The following is a 15,404-nucleotide window of genomic DNA, read 5'->3' as shown; positions in this document are numbered from 1 at the left end:
CAAAATTTTTTTTCTCCCTTGATGTTAACATAAAATGATGATGGAGTTCCAATCAATAGCATCTTAGGTTTGATAAAATTTGACAGCATAGTAAAGAACATTGACGTTTAGAGACTATCTGCCAAATATCTTCATTTTACTATAAATAATGTTAAGCCAGTCTTTTTTTGGCAATAATTACCTGATATTACCTCCCTCTCTTTACTATGACAAAGGGTTATGGGTATCTTAAAACAATGATAGACTCTTTAAGTGGAGGTGGAGGCGGGAAAAGGGAAGGAATCCATAGGGAACCTCCTTTATGTTACCTGAATTATGATTTGGTGTGTGAGGAACAAATCTTGGTTACCCATAATTCTTATAACTTGTAGAAACACTAAGAGTCAGCAATTCATGTGACACTATAGTTAATTTCTGATCTTGCAGTCAAGGATGCATTGACTGACTGACTGGTTCATTTCTTTAATCACAGACATGAATTGAGTACCTACCATGATGCCTGGCAATGTACTCAGCGCTGTCAACAATCTTTCGTTGTCCTTAGCAGATTTCTTAATACAGTGAAATAGTACAGCAAAGGTCCATAGTCAATTCATGGTGCCTGAAACTTGCTCCTTCCTCATATACGTTGTTGAACTGAGAGACGAGATAGGCAGTTTCTTAAATAAAGAGCTGGCCTAAAAGGAGACCTGGGTGCTTGGCCACAGTGAGCACCCAATAAATATTTGTTGATTGTTGAGTGGTATATTTTTTGGGTGATTAACAGGAAATGGATTGGCTTATAGTTTTAACTGATTACGTGAGAAAAGATTGGTGTCATAATTATTATTGAAATAGAATTATTATTGAAATTGAAATAGAATATGCATTGAGAACTATTAAGGGAATAATGGGAGCTTCTCAGTCTGATTTGGGCATTACTAAAATAAATTAGAAACTTAAAGCCTTGCGGTTTCTCACCATAGAAAACATTGATTCAAACTTTGAAACATTTCTAGAGAGATCAGGATGAATCAACAGTTGTAGAGTATAACAAGTTCATATAAATCACTTTGAGCAAACCAGCAGTCCTTTCTTTGAAATCGAATAATTAAGTAGAGATATTACATCTGTGCTTGTGTTCATTTATTTTAATAACGTCTCAATACCTAATCCTTGAAAGACTGAAGCAACAGTGTAGTGAGGGGAAAATGCAGTCTGATGATGCGTACGTTTTTCCTCTGGTAACTGAAGGTTAAATGGGTAGCAAGCAGAATGCCTTCAACAAGATTGGTATATTGATTAAAACGCTGATTTAACAGCTCGCGGTTTCCCGTTGGAAACCTGGAAAAGATAAGCCAGCTGCTGTCTAAGAGTGCTCAGTGTCCACTGAGAGCACACTATCTATCATCACAATATGGTGAGGAGAGGTGTTTTATGTTTGTGTTAATTTCCCCCACTAAATCAGTAATTATTACAATCCTGTCCCTGCTGTTTACCCTGCAGCTGTTTTTCCATTTGTCGAGAGAGCGGGTGTTCTCTGAGGACCGCACACGTTTCTATGGTGCAGAGATCGTCTCTGCCCTGGACTATCTACATTCCGGGAAGATCGTGTATCGTGATCTCAAGGTAAAAAAAAAAGTAATCACAATTTGTTTTTGCAGAGACTATAGGGAAAAACACAAAGTAATTAGAAAGTTACACAGTTTGGAGAAAAGCAGATTTAATTGGGAAAAAAAGCACTCTGTTTAAGAATGTAGTTCACTGCATTTGACAGGAAATTTCATTCACTGATATGTATGTAGTTCCTTTATGTCCGCATTTTCGATGTGCAAAATAATTTTTGCTTGACTGCTCTGATCAAGTATGATCTGCCAGAAATGATATGAGTAATATTAAACATCTGATTAAAAGTCAAGTAACTTTGCAAGTGACATTTTAAAGTGTTTCATTATTATATTCTAACATCCTATGATGTATTACGAGGAAACTTCCATAATAAATAAGATTATTTATCAGGGGGAAAATATTTGTTTTGATTTTGGTAGGTTTAAATTCCTGAAGCATTCTAATGTAGCGTTTTATTAATTTGCTTAGTTTCTATTTTAAAAAGCACTGTATTGTTTTATTGGTAATAGTAACTTGACTTCTCCAAGTTCATTTCTGATGAGACCCTCAGAATAGCTCAGGGATTGGCAGACTTTCTGAAAAGGCCAGATAGTAGCTGTTGGAGGCTTTGCTGCCCGTACGGTCTCTTTGCACGTCCTCAGTTCTGCCACTGTAGGACGAAGGCAGTCCCAGATGGTACGTGAATGAGGGTGTCTGGCTGTGTCCAGTGAAACTTTGTTTACAAAATCAGGCCGTCAGCTAGCTTTCGCCCACAGGCCATGGTTTGCTGCCCCTTGGAGCAGCTCATAAAAGGTAATAGTAATTCTCATGGTACTGTTTCGAATTAGATTGGCATAATAAGGCAATTGTATCATGTCACAATTTGAACAAATTCTCTATGTGAGAATATTACTTTCTTAAAAAGTAAATCATATAGTAATCTTGAGCTAGTAAAATTTGACACAGAGTTGCTGTATTTATCAAGTACTGGTTTGTTTAAAATATAATTTGATCTGTAGAAATAGAAGTTACATGATTCTTTTATAAAATTGTATGAAATGAGGTATATATGTACATATTTTTTATGGCATATAAAAGAATCAGAATTATTGCCTCACTCCCATCTCACTCCTTTTTAAACAACTGTGATTCTTAAGTTATTTAATTATTTAAGCAGTTGTATAGGTTATTTTGAGATGTTCCTATCATGTACCTTTATGTTATGAATGATCCTAAGGCGTCACTATCTGGCAAAGTGTTATTTTACATGATGACAATGAAATATAGTATGTATGTTTGTATAGCATACTACTATTTATGAAAGTTTAAAAGAAGCTGTAAAGTACTGCATTGAGGAAAAGTGAACTATGCAAGTATAAAACGTCTAGATCAGGGATGGTCCACTACGTGCCAGAGCGGATCAAAGAGGACGACACATCAACAGTGTGATTGTGTTTAGCCTGAAGCTTTTTTTATACCCAGGAATGTGGCAGAATTCAGCATCCCTGTATCTGATGTCTGCATGGCCAAATAATCCTATAATGTTTAAATGTCTTGAATCTAGATGTTTTTTAAAGAAATTAGTTATATGGCATGACAAAACTTGTAAGTTATATGGCATTTGCAAATTCACTTATAAATAGTTAGCTCTTCTCTGCCTGCGTATACTCCCTCCACTCCCGCTGCGTATTTTATGAATCCCATTTGTAGGGAGAAAGGAGAGGATTTCCTGGGTTTAAGGAAATGAGAATCATTTTGAAGTACTCAGTAACACATGCAAAATGCTTTTAAAACTGGAAGATAGAAGTAGTAGCCTAAAGAAACAAAGAAAAGAATGCCCACTTGATTGTCAGCGTTAAGGAATGATGTAATTGGGATAGTCTTGGTCAATATTCTCCATTAATCATTTCTCGATAAATGAATCAACATATTAAAGTTCATTTAATGTGAGTTTTGTTGCCCTGTGCTTTCTGATGATGGAATTAGGCTAAATTTATTAAACTGCAATATAAAGTATCTACTGTTTATATGAATACCAGTCATGTAGTTACCATATGCATAAACCACTCACTTTACTAGACAGTTAAGTGGTCTCTGCTCTCTATGTTTATTTTTTTTAAATATAACCTGAACTTAAAGGTCTAAGTAAATGTATAGCATAGTACAGAAACCATGTGAATATATACCAGGAAGAATACATGTAATGTAAAAAGGCGAACATTCAGAATTTATACAAGTGTTACTTGTATCCATAGTGCACAGGATTATACATAATAGAATGAGATACTTTAGGTGCGACCATGGAAATTTAGAGCTGGACCATAGTTTACAGGTGAGATCATTGAAGCCCGGAAGCCTAGTGAGTAACTTACTCAAAGTAACGGACTAAGTTGGTGACCTAGTCAAGATATTAGAACCCATGAATCCTAGCTCCAGATCTAATGTTCTTTTCATTACACCGTTCTGCCTTTCTAGCGTTGAAATGAAATCTAGATGGGGAAATGCATTGGATTAGCTCTGGGCAATCACCTAAAATGTGAATAGAGCTGCCAAAGATAAGAGAATGCATGTATAAATATATTAACAGCAGATGTATTAAAAACAGCATCATCAAAAACTGATTCAGATACCTACTTTGATTGATCAATCTCAGATTTTTTATCATCTCCTTACTAATGACCTCATGTTTATTCAAATGCAAATCTATTTGAGATGCCTATGGTACCTGCGCCTCTCAAGTAAATCAGGACCTGTTTGCTGCTGCCCCATTTATCATTGGAGGCAAAGCCTTTTTCATGTGCAAGTTAATTTAACATATTTTATCAGTTTATATTTCCTAATAACTTATATTCATAGCAACAAATAAATTATCGCAAGCTTTGTTGCATAAAAAGTAAGTTTGCATAATTTATCAATACATGTTGTGATGCGATATTTTGTTTCGGTAAGGACCCAAATCCCTTGTCATTACGTAGGAAAAACTGGTGTTGCTTCATGATAACAAAAACATTTAAAGAAATCTCTTCTAAGACTTTGTCAGTAGAGCAAATTGTGTTAAAAACTTTTCTGCTTAGTTCTTATTTTGCAAGTATAACCTTTCTTTTCAACAACTATGGCCGTCCAAGTACAGAATAGGCTGAATTAGGGACATTTGCAAACGTGCATATAATAATAATAGAAATAACTAAGAATTAATTTCTCCAAGAGTTTATGCCAGGGTGAAGGGCAGAAAATAATACATACCTTGCTACTATATTCTATTTGTAGAAAATTTAATCTTGTTTCTACCCAAAGAGTTTATAGGTAATTTAATCATTTACATTATTAATATTAGAAACTGCCAAATAGATTTCATTTCTAAGACATGGTAATGTTACAAAGGGATGGTTTCAGAGAGTCTTTTACCACAGCCCTCCCAATCTTCATCAGCTCCCTGATGTTCACCCCAAATAAATCCTCAGTCTAAATGAAAACAGCATGTTTGTTTTACATACAGAGTCTCAAGACACATCCCCCCAACTCCCACTTCTAATTAGGCAGTCACTCTGAATTCCCTTTTTTATAGAAATTTTAAGCCACCACTATTAAAAATCCCTTCCACTTCTAAAATTAAATGGTATTATTGGGCTGTATTCCTTATTTGCAGTAAGTTCTTGAGTAGCCTGGCAGCCTAGATGGGGCCTCCAGTGTTGTACCTGATGAGTCCTTTTCTAGCTTAGGAAGGTTGCAAGTGAAGACACATTTTTCTTTCAGTATTTCAGCCCACTCTTTTAATTTATGGTCATTTAGTTCCTGCAGTTCAGTTTATGTGACATTTTGGCACTTGACACCCATAAACTTAAATATACAGTCTGCGGAGGAGGAATTCTTACGCCATTCTTGGGCCTGAGGCAGTCTCGGTACTGAACACTCAGTCTGATGTAACTGTGCTAAAAGAGGGTGTCAGAGTGGGTGAAAGGAGTTGTTTGTTTATATTGCTACAATATAGTCATCAGGGCCCTTAGAAACTGCTGTTTTCATTCCTTTCTTTAATCACAATGTCAGCCGTTTAACTAAAAGGATACCTAAAAGATAGATAAATATTATGCTGGCTTGACGTGTATTAGAGCAGAGCTTCCCAGCCTGTGTGCTACAAATGAGTGATAGGTGTGCCCAAGCCGTGGCCTCCCTCAACCCACTAGGTGGTTGGAGGAGCCTTGGGGCCGATCACTTTTGGCCTCAGGCAGCCTGCCCACTGATTCCACTGATCCTGGTACACCATGCAGATTTCGTTTTGTATTGTACTCTGAAGTGTAAAAGGTTGGAAAGCACTATATTAAAGATAGCTAGGATTTTTAGAGTTTAATTTTATTTTAGGCACCAGCAAGAGCAGCAAGGAGCATAATACTTTGTTGCTATAATTTCTTGTCCACAAAGCACAGAGGAAAAAAGATTTCAATAGCTACTGTTTTTCCTTATATATGCTGAATCAGATAATGCCTGTCCATTTCAACTGGGTAAAAAATGTTGCCTTTTTTATGGAAACTCTGTGAGATACATGTCTGATACTTTTTCTTTCCTTAGAGTGTGGACTGTTAGATAACAACCTTCTAACTGATACAAGTAGTAAGCATTACCCAGATTATAATATATAATCTTTTTTCTCAAACCTCCTATTTGACTTCATCATTGCTTTTGCCAGTGGACACATCCATTCAGCATAAACATATTGCCCTGCTCTCAGTCTTGGAAACTAAGACTGACTGTGGAGATAAAACAGATACATTTAAAATTTTAAAACAGAGAGTACCTGGACAGTGAGCGACAGTGTGCATTTTGCATTTTATGGCTAAGAAAAGGAAGAAGTAAAGCCATGAGATTTAGGAGAGAGAACCAAAGAGAGGTCATTTGTAAATATTTTCATTCCTCCTTTACACAGAAGGGCTCCTAAAAATGTTTGACTAAATCCTCTTTAGGTTAGTGTTAAATGCACTAAGGAAGTGGTTTCCAGGTGTTTCTGATCTATCTAGGCCATTGATCTGCCATGAAAAGACTTCCAGATGATTCTGTGCCTCCTTCACATTTGTGAATCACACCGCTAATGGTTCTCATATTTTATGGAAACTTTGTTATGTGTCTGCGTGAAATTATTATTTATATTTTAGCAAGACTGGATATTTAATTACCCCTCTGATTTATCTTCATACAAGGTTAGATTTGGGGATATCATTTTTTTAAGGTGATGCATCTCTGACTATTGTTCATGCGTTTGATGGACAAGTTGTTCTTGTCATTCCAAGGTGGTAAGAGAAAAAAAATAATTGACAGAAGAAGGTGGACAGGGTTGTAAAATAACTGGCTCAAAAAATATGAAATATTTAGTTTTGTTGTTTTAGTCAAAAGAAATTATTGCATATTGGAAAGTGTTTTTAATGAAGTCACTGAACTGACAGGAGTGTTTTATAGGTTCCACTCCAGAACTTTTCTTTAAAGCTCTTTTCTTTAAAATAGAAGTTGTCTGGAAGAGCACACACCATTTTGATAACTTACAAATCAGCCATTAAACTCTCCATGTTTAATAAATGATCAATACATTTATCGAATGCTTACAGTCTAAGTTGTGCATTCCATATCTCATTTAATTCTCAACAATCACATTGGATCGTTACAGTTATTTACCTCTGTCCTAGAGATGAAGTTGAGGCATGTAGCAATCAAGTAGCATGCCCAATTCATACAGTGAGTAATGGGTGAAACTGAAGCTTCACCCTTCAGAGGGTGAAGCCCTCTGACCTGACCCTACACTCCTACCCTTCTTGTCTTCTCCTGCCTCCCGTGCGAATGCTGCCTCACCTCATCTCTCAGTCATCCCGTAGGCTGACCTTATTTCTTACTATGTCATTGTAATTTTTTTTTAAAGCTGATTTATAAAACAAGTAAGATGACCACCTGTCCTGTTTGTCCAAAACTTTCCCAATTCTAGAACTTTTAAGTCCTGTGTCCTGGGAAAGCCCTCAGTTCCGGGCAGACAGGGACTCCTGGTCACCTTTAGCCTATTCCTTACTCCACCCTATCCCTGCGTCTCATTTCATTCCTCATCCCTCAGCCCTTGGTATCTGAGAGATGAGATATGGGGGTGGAGAATTAGATATGAATCAGGATATTTTTAAGTATATATACTTCTTGGTATTAAAAAACAGTATTTATACATTTTGATACTTATGTATCCATCCACTTCAAAATAGCCTTGTCAGAATGTGGAGAAATAGTACATGCTACCATGTTGCCATGAATACTTTGTAAGGCATGTAAAACACATAAAGAGGGTTGACATAATATATACCAAACTAGGATGGGAGTGGGAATGGGATGGAGTAGATATACTATGTATTATTTGAAGTTTTTATAAGAATTTTTTAGGTATTTTGTTAGTAGGAGGGATTTAGTAAATATTTTTTAAAAGATCTTGTAACATTTTAGGAACTTACTTTGGTTTTGTTTTTATATAGTACATATTCATATATTAAAACAATAAGCATATTTTTAAAAATTAAGAACAGGACATACATATTTTTATCCAACAAAACAACAGATCCTCCACTATATACTTCTCATTCTCATTATGGCAAGATAGGAGAGGGAGGAAGAAGAGGGTGTTGTTGGAAAGAAGGAAAAAGGAGAGAAAACCAGAAGCAAGAAGATGAGAAAGACCAAGGCAGAGAGAGCGAGATAACAGGAAGAAAGAGAAGTAGACAGAGAAACTCTTTCTTGATATTTCTGATTGATTCCAGGATTCAGGACTTATTGGCATTTGTGCAAATTAGGCTTGATTTTTAGGTTGCAGTTAGTAGAGATGCACAAGGAAGATGCAAGGTATCTGAATTTAGATAAAATAAAAACTTTAATTTTTGAAAGGTTCGACAATATATTGAGGGTTCATTTAGCTTTCTGTAGACGAGTCACAGACAGACTCGCTTCTCTGAAGTATCTGCAGCTCATGAAACGCGTGTGGAGCCTTTAGTTCAGTTGGGTAGCCCAGTGAGTACTATACCCAAGGACTTATGTCTATTCTTTTTTTTTTTTTTTTTGTGAGAAAAGTCAGCCCTGAGCTAACATCGATGCTAATCCTCCTCTTTTTGCTGAGGAAGACCGGCTCTGAGCTAATATCTATTGCCAATCCTCCTCCTTTTTTTTTTTTCCCTCCCAAAGCCCCAGTAGATAGTTGTATGTCATAGATGCACATCCTTCTAGTTGCTGTATGTGGGACGCGGCCTCAGCATGGCCGGAGAAGCGGTGCATTGGTGCGCGACTGGGATTTGAACCCCTGGCCGCCAATAGCGGAGCACGTGCACTTAACCGCTAAGCCATGGGGCCGGCCCGTTATGTCTATTCTGATCTTTCCTTCAGTGAGCACAACTTGCTCCACTGTATTTAGTTTCTGGTGTACAAGACGTTGGATAATGTGGCAGGGTATGATATCATCACATTCTGTGTGATGGTATCTGTTTATGTTTCTGTATGGGGTTCTGTTCGGAATTGCAGAGTTCAGGCGAGCACTTGCATATGTCATCACATTAAGGAGTAGTATAAGTATCTTCTCCTTAAATAAGTTAATTATCATTTATCCTGCTAATGTAGTTTTCACATGTGTTTCTTGTGTGTTCGTTTAGGTTGTATCTACATGACTGGGCAATGTTAGGGGACCTGTTTGCATAAGGCTATAGGATCACAACTCAGAGCTCAGCGATATCTTTGTGTGATGATAATCCTAACTTTGGGTTCAAGTTGAGAGAAAAAGATCAGTTACTGTTGCTATGTTTCGTTGCATTGGCTTTGCACAGACTCCTTCCGCCTTGCATTTCATAATTTTCACTTGAGGCAGATGATTTTGCTACTGCGTTAAACTTTAAGATTCTCTTTGATGTTTTTGAATTAATGACTTCAAAGAGATTCCAACTTCATATTTATGCTATATATTTTCATTAACTGTTGAATGTTTGACATGCTATTTCTTTTTATGTTTAAAAGGGTTGGTATTTCTTTATTACAAAGAACTGCAAAAGAGGATATTGCCTTACCTTACAAAATAAGATTTAGGTGTGATTTACAGCCACCATCAAAAAATATTTCTGTAAGTGAACATTTTATAATAGCAATAGATTCCCAAGAGAAATTGCTGAAAACCATCTGTATATATCTAGAAGAAGATGTTATCTCTTTAGGATTGTTTAAATTACAATTTATTTTTTTTTTTTGAAAAAAAAGAGGATTGATATTGGCTGTGAAAGGTTAATTAGGCTTTAGTTCTCAGAACTTACGCAATAATGACTCTTATTCCCATTGGTTTAAAAATCAATAATTTTATCATCATGAAGTATTTGATAAAACATGCTTCTTTTTACACATGAGTTAGGAAGCTATAGGAAGTACCGAAAGTTCTGTTAACTACAACTGTGTCCTCTTTCCAAAATATCTTATACAGCATTCGACAATTTTTCAAAACAGTATTTTCCTATTTTTGAAGACTATAGAGCAAATTATGTCATTTTTCTTACTATGCAGTTGGAGAATTTGATGCTGGATAAAGATGGCCACATAAAAATTACAGATTTTGGACTTTGCAAAGAAGGGATCACAGATGCAGCCACCATGAAGACGTTCTGTGGTACACCAGAATATCTGGCACCAGAGGTAGGCTGTAGTTCCATTCGTAGGAAAAAATAACACTGACATAATGTTTTACAAAGTAAACCATTTAAGCATTAAAAAAATTGCAGTATCTAGATTTCAACATGAATCAAATCTATTTTACTCCCACTTGTTTAATGTGGTATTTATTATAGGGCAAGAATATATAGAAATTAAATTTTATAAACTTTATGAGCACAAAGGTACTAACTACAGGATTAAGAAAATTTTTATTTCTTGGCCATACACATTTTATTTCTTGATTATGCCCATTTTGATTCATTTATTAAAATAGAATGATTAAATGTCTTCAGCAAGAATGTTTACAGTTTTATAAAACACGTTGGATTTTCCGTAGAAACAAAGAAATAATAATTTGGATTTGTAGTAATGTGGGTTTTCATACTTAATTATTGGAAAGTGTTTCATTGGAAAAGTTAATGAAATGACAGCAGCTCCATTTTGGAATTCTTGCCCAAGCAAGCTCCACCTGGTGACCTCGCCATGCTGAGGGCTCCACAAGAGTTCACTAATTTGTTTATTCAACAAATAGATATTATGCGTCTACTATGTGGTGGGTATTTTTCTGGGTGATATGGTTACAGGAGCAAGACACAAAGGACCCTGCTCTCAGGGAACTTACTTGTGATGGAGGGATACAGAATAAAAATAAACAACATCATGTCCTGTAATGAATAAGTACCAGGAAGGAAAAAAGGCTCAATAAAGGGGAGGGTGTGGTATGGTGACTATTTTAAATAGTGTTCAAATTTCTATTGCTGTGTAACAAACCACTCCAGAACCTAATGGTGAAAAGCAACTGTTTTGTGTGACGGTGGATTCTGAGTCAGGAGTGCAGAATGGACAGCAGGGCTGGCTTACCTCTGCTCCACGGTGTATGGAGTCTTAGCCGGGAAGATGCTGCAGTAGGAAGGTCACTCTGTGGCTGGAGGCTGGAATCGGAAGTCTCTTCATTCCTATGTCTGACAGTTGATGCTGGCTGTCAACTGGTACCTTAACAGGGCTATCAACAGGAGTGTTCGTATGTAGCCTCAGCCTCTGCATGTGACCTGGGCTTCCTTATAACCTCGTGGCTTCAGGGTAGTCAGACTTTGGCTCTGGGTTCTAAAAGGGAATGTGCAAGGGAAGAAGTGAGAAGCTGCATCCTTTTTTTTTTTCAACTAGTAAACCGTCAAAAAATGTTTTATTAGTTTTTTTGAAAATTTCTTTTCGTAGTACATTTTTTATAATTTTATTAGAGTACAAGTGACATACCATAAAATTCAGCCTTTTGATTTGCACAGTAGTGGTTTTTAGGATGTTCACAAAGTTGTGCAACTATCACCATTGTCTAATTCCAGAATATTTTTATCACTCCAACAAAGAAACCCCAGACCCATTAGTTCCCCAGCCTCCCCTCCCCCTAGGCAACTACTAGTCTACTTTCTGTTCCTATAGACGTGCCTATTCTGGAAATTTCATATAAATGGAATTGTACAATATGTGGCCTATTGTGTCTGGCTTCTTTCACTTAGCATAATGTTTTCATCCATGTTTTAGCATGTTATCGGTACTTCATTCCTTTTTATGGCCAAATAATATTCCACTGTGTGCATATACCACATTTTATCCATCCATCGAGCAGTTGATGGATGTTTGGGTTGCTTCCACTTTTTGCCTGTAATGCTACTATGAACATCCGTGTATGCATCTCTTTTTATGACCTTGTTTCAAAAATCACACAACAACATTTCTGTCATATGCTTGCTGGTTAAGCAGTCCTAAGCCTACACAGATTTAAGGCATAGTGACATCGACCCCATCTCTCCATTGTAGAAGAGCATGTGAGATGAGAGATATTGTTGCAGCTGTCTTTGGAAAATATAATCTTCTATAAATAGGATGTTCAGAGAAAGTGATGTTTGACCAGAGACCTGAATGCAAGGAATGAGGCAGCTATTGCAAAAATAGAGGGGAAGAGCTTTGCAAACGTAGAGAGCAGCTACTGTAAAAAGCCTGAGGCAGGAACAAGCTTAGTTCTCCCCTCAAACTCCAAGAAGGTTAGTGTGGCAGGAGCCAAATAGGGAAGCGTTCCTCTTCGATGGATGAAGGTTACTATTTATTGAACATAGGCTATGTGCCATATGCTGTGTAAGTGCATTGCATATTTGGAATAACCTTTTATGATAGCAGCCCTGATTTTTTTAAAGGTGAGGGAATAAGGATCAGAATTTTTTTTTTTAATGTATTCTGTACACAGCAAGGAGGTGGTGGAGATAGAATCAGGATTCTAACTAGGTTCGTCTTATAAAGCCCACTTTTACTTTTTTGACTACATACATCAGGGCCCCAAAAAGTCACAATTTCAAGGCCACTTATACATGTAAATAATTGTAATTTTCAAGTGGATGTTGTGTAAATACTCAACAGGAAAAGGTAATCAAGAGAAATTAGAAGTAGGAATACACTCAGAATAATACTAGCATTCCTCGTACATGTAGTAACTCATGCCAGTTTATTATGATAATAGTTCTTGTCTGTTAGGGATTAAATTTACGTTTCAAGAATGTTGAGTTACTGTAAGTAAGTGCTAATAATTTTAAATACAGTAAATTTCCAACTATTATTTTCTTGAGGGCTACCAAAAATATCATTTTCTCTGTTACAAAATCTGGAGTTTAAAATTCTCCATTTTTGTGGAGATTTTAGAAACACTGTTCCTTGTTTATTCAAATACAAGATCATATTTTCTAGACTAGGATTGTTTTTGTGAATGTCATGAAAAACAAATTCTTTGTTTCTCTGGAGTTCAATTACCCGTCCTATACATTTGCCATGGATGATGATATCCCATATTTAGAATAACAAAATTAGTTGTGTCACAATTAGGGGAAATTATTTCTGAAGAAGATAAATACATCTCATTTCAGAAGCAGATGATCTCCTAAGAAACAAAGATTGTTTTATATGCAAATGTCATCAACTGAAGAACAAAACCAAGATTTAATGCAAGAAGAGTCCAATTGTTTCTAAATAGAAAGTTTACAATTCACAAGAAATTTTCAATTTCTTTTTAAAGACAAATAAACATTTCTGTATACCTTTTTTTTTTTTTAATGTTGCAAAAGTCTGGTCTTTAACAGGAGCTTATATCCACGTGGCTGATACATGTTGATTCATAATTTAAATCTTTTTTTTTTTTTTTTTTTTTTTTAAAGATTTTATTTATTCATTTTTTTCCCCCCAAAGCCCCAGTAGATAGTTGCATGTCATAGGTTCACATCCTTCTAGTTGCTGTACGTGGGACTCGGCCTCGCGTTGGACGGAGAAGTGGTGCCTCGGGGCGCGCCCGGGATCCGAACCCGGGCCGCCAGCATCAGAGCGCGCGCACTTAACCGCTAAGCCACGGAGCCGGCCCCATAATTTAAATCTTGATGCCTTATTTTTATAGGATAGAGTGATCATTGTAGTTACCATTTGAGGAGGACAAATCTGGACACAACTAATTTCTCATGTAATTTTAATTCTCATATTTTAAGTATTTGTGTCAAATACTGCATTTTTTTAAAATCAGGATAACTTTGGATGTGTTTACTCTTACTTTTCAAACAAGAATTTAAGTCCTTTTTCTCATCACCAATATGGACCATTTCACTGAAGAACATTCATTCATTAAAGAAATATTTATTGCAAATTTATTAGGTGTCATGCATTATGTTAGGTGCTAGGGATACACAGATAGTAAGAAATGGTTTTTGTCCTCAAGTAGCTTGCTGTTTTTCTAAGGTGGTAAGATAAGAAAAATAATTATTACTGTCAAAGAACAGAATAGCTTTACTGGAGTTATGTACAGTATAGTGGAAGGAGAAGGAAGGGTGCGTAAGCCTGCTGGGAGGGTCTGGTGACAGTAAACAGGAAGCCGGAAAGAGGAGGTTGGACACATAGATCGGGATGGGGAAAGCAAAGGAGTTTAGACGTGATCTCCCGGATAAGGGAAAAGCACTTTTGAATTCAGAGCAAGGCAATAATGTGATCAGATATACGTGGTCCGAGTTAGGGAGCGATTGGCAAGAAGCTGAACCCAGCCTCTTCCCTCTACTTCAGATGGTGCCTCTCATTTCTTTGGAACCCTGAAATTCCTAGTCCATGCCATTATTAATGCCAGACTCTTCTTGACAGTATATTCATCGTGGTTGTTTATCAGAGCTGGGATACATTCCTGAGGACCGCTTCTCTGTCAGTATTTTCCTTTCTCTTGTCTTGTAGAAGACTTGTTGACACATTGTGGAGAGATCTTACTGCAGCCTATACTTCATCTGGCATGGTCATCCTTTACCTTTCAAGTTGTTTTAATCTGCTAGAAATGCTTTGCTGTTAAAGATAGATGAAGGATATTTAATCGATGCTTCAAAAGAAGTTAGAAATCAGTTCAAAACTGATTTATTAACTGTTCTATATATCAGACTCAGCTGATTTTTAAATAAACTTAAATTTTAAATGAACTTCAGTTTCTTTGTGGCAAAGACCACCGGAAAAGATAAGTCTTATAGTATAAAAATGCCATTTGTGGAAAGAAGAGTATTTTTAAAAGTATTTGTTCTCGTACCACTTTTGATGAAGAATTATAGATCTTTATTGTTAAAGGGAAAAAATCATGTCTTTTTTTTTAAGAGGTTGCAGAGGTGCAGTCCCAGCAGACATATAAACTATGCATTGAGTGTGCTGCGTCTCTAAGAATGCATTAGTATATTTAGGTTTAAATGAATATGTTTTTCTCTTGTATCAGAAGGAAATAAACTTGACCTGCCATACATTATGGGCCATATGATATTGTGAGGGGATTTTGTTTTTGCAATCTATACCATATTTTCACACCCAGAAATTATAAAGGAAATTAGAAATCACATATAAAATCTTACTGTTAAATTTTATTATTTGATTTGGCTCTCGTTGAATCCAAACCATTTTATGCAGTGCTAATTATTTAGAGTCTCAGCTTTGCTCTTGAGTTAGCAGTACCTGATCAACTTTCCAACTGTAAAACAGTTTGAAAATCAAATGTAGCTTACATGCAAGACCCAACAAAATTAAAAGTGTTAAGTACGTTTTGGCAGTTCACTTTTATTATGCCCAGTCCTCAAATGTACCAG

General features: G+C 36.3%; 1 protein-coding gene across 5 annotated transcripts in view; it reads left to right on the top strand.

Annotated features, from left to right (window-relative positions):
* AKT3 (AKT serine/threonine kinase 3) overlaps window positions 1-15,404 on the top strand; it is a 323,716-nt gene that overhangs the window by 245,392 nt on the left and 62,920 nt on the right. For all 5 annotated transcript variants that reach the window (XM_087424489.1, XM_087424493.1, XM_087424492.1 and 2 more), the window contains 2 exons: window positions 1,486-1,608; window positions 10,129-10,257. In XM_087424489.1, coding sequence (XP_087280615.1) covers window positions 1,486-1,608; window positions 10,129-10,257 — 252 coding nt within the window. The remainder of the gene's footprint in view (window positions 1-1,485; window positions 1,609-10,128; window positions 10,258-15,404) is intronic.

Source organism: Ceratotherium simum, chromosome 36, assembly GCF_057802395.1.
Source record: "Ceratotherium simum simum isolate JZ-2026a chromosome 36, ASM5780239v1, whole genome shotgun sequence".
NCBI lineage: Eukaryota > Metazoa > Chordata > Mammalia > Perissodactyla > Rhinocerotidae > Ceratotherium > Ceratotherium simum.
This window is presented reverse-complemented; position numbering and strand designations above follow the sequence as displayed.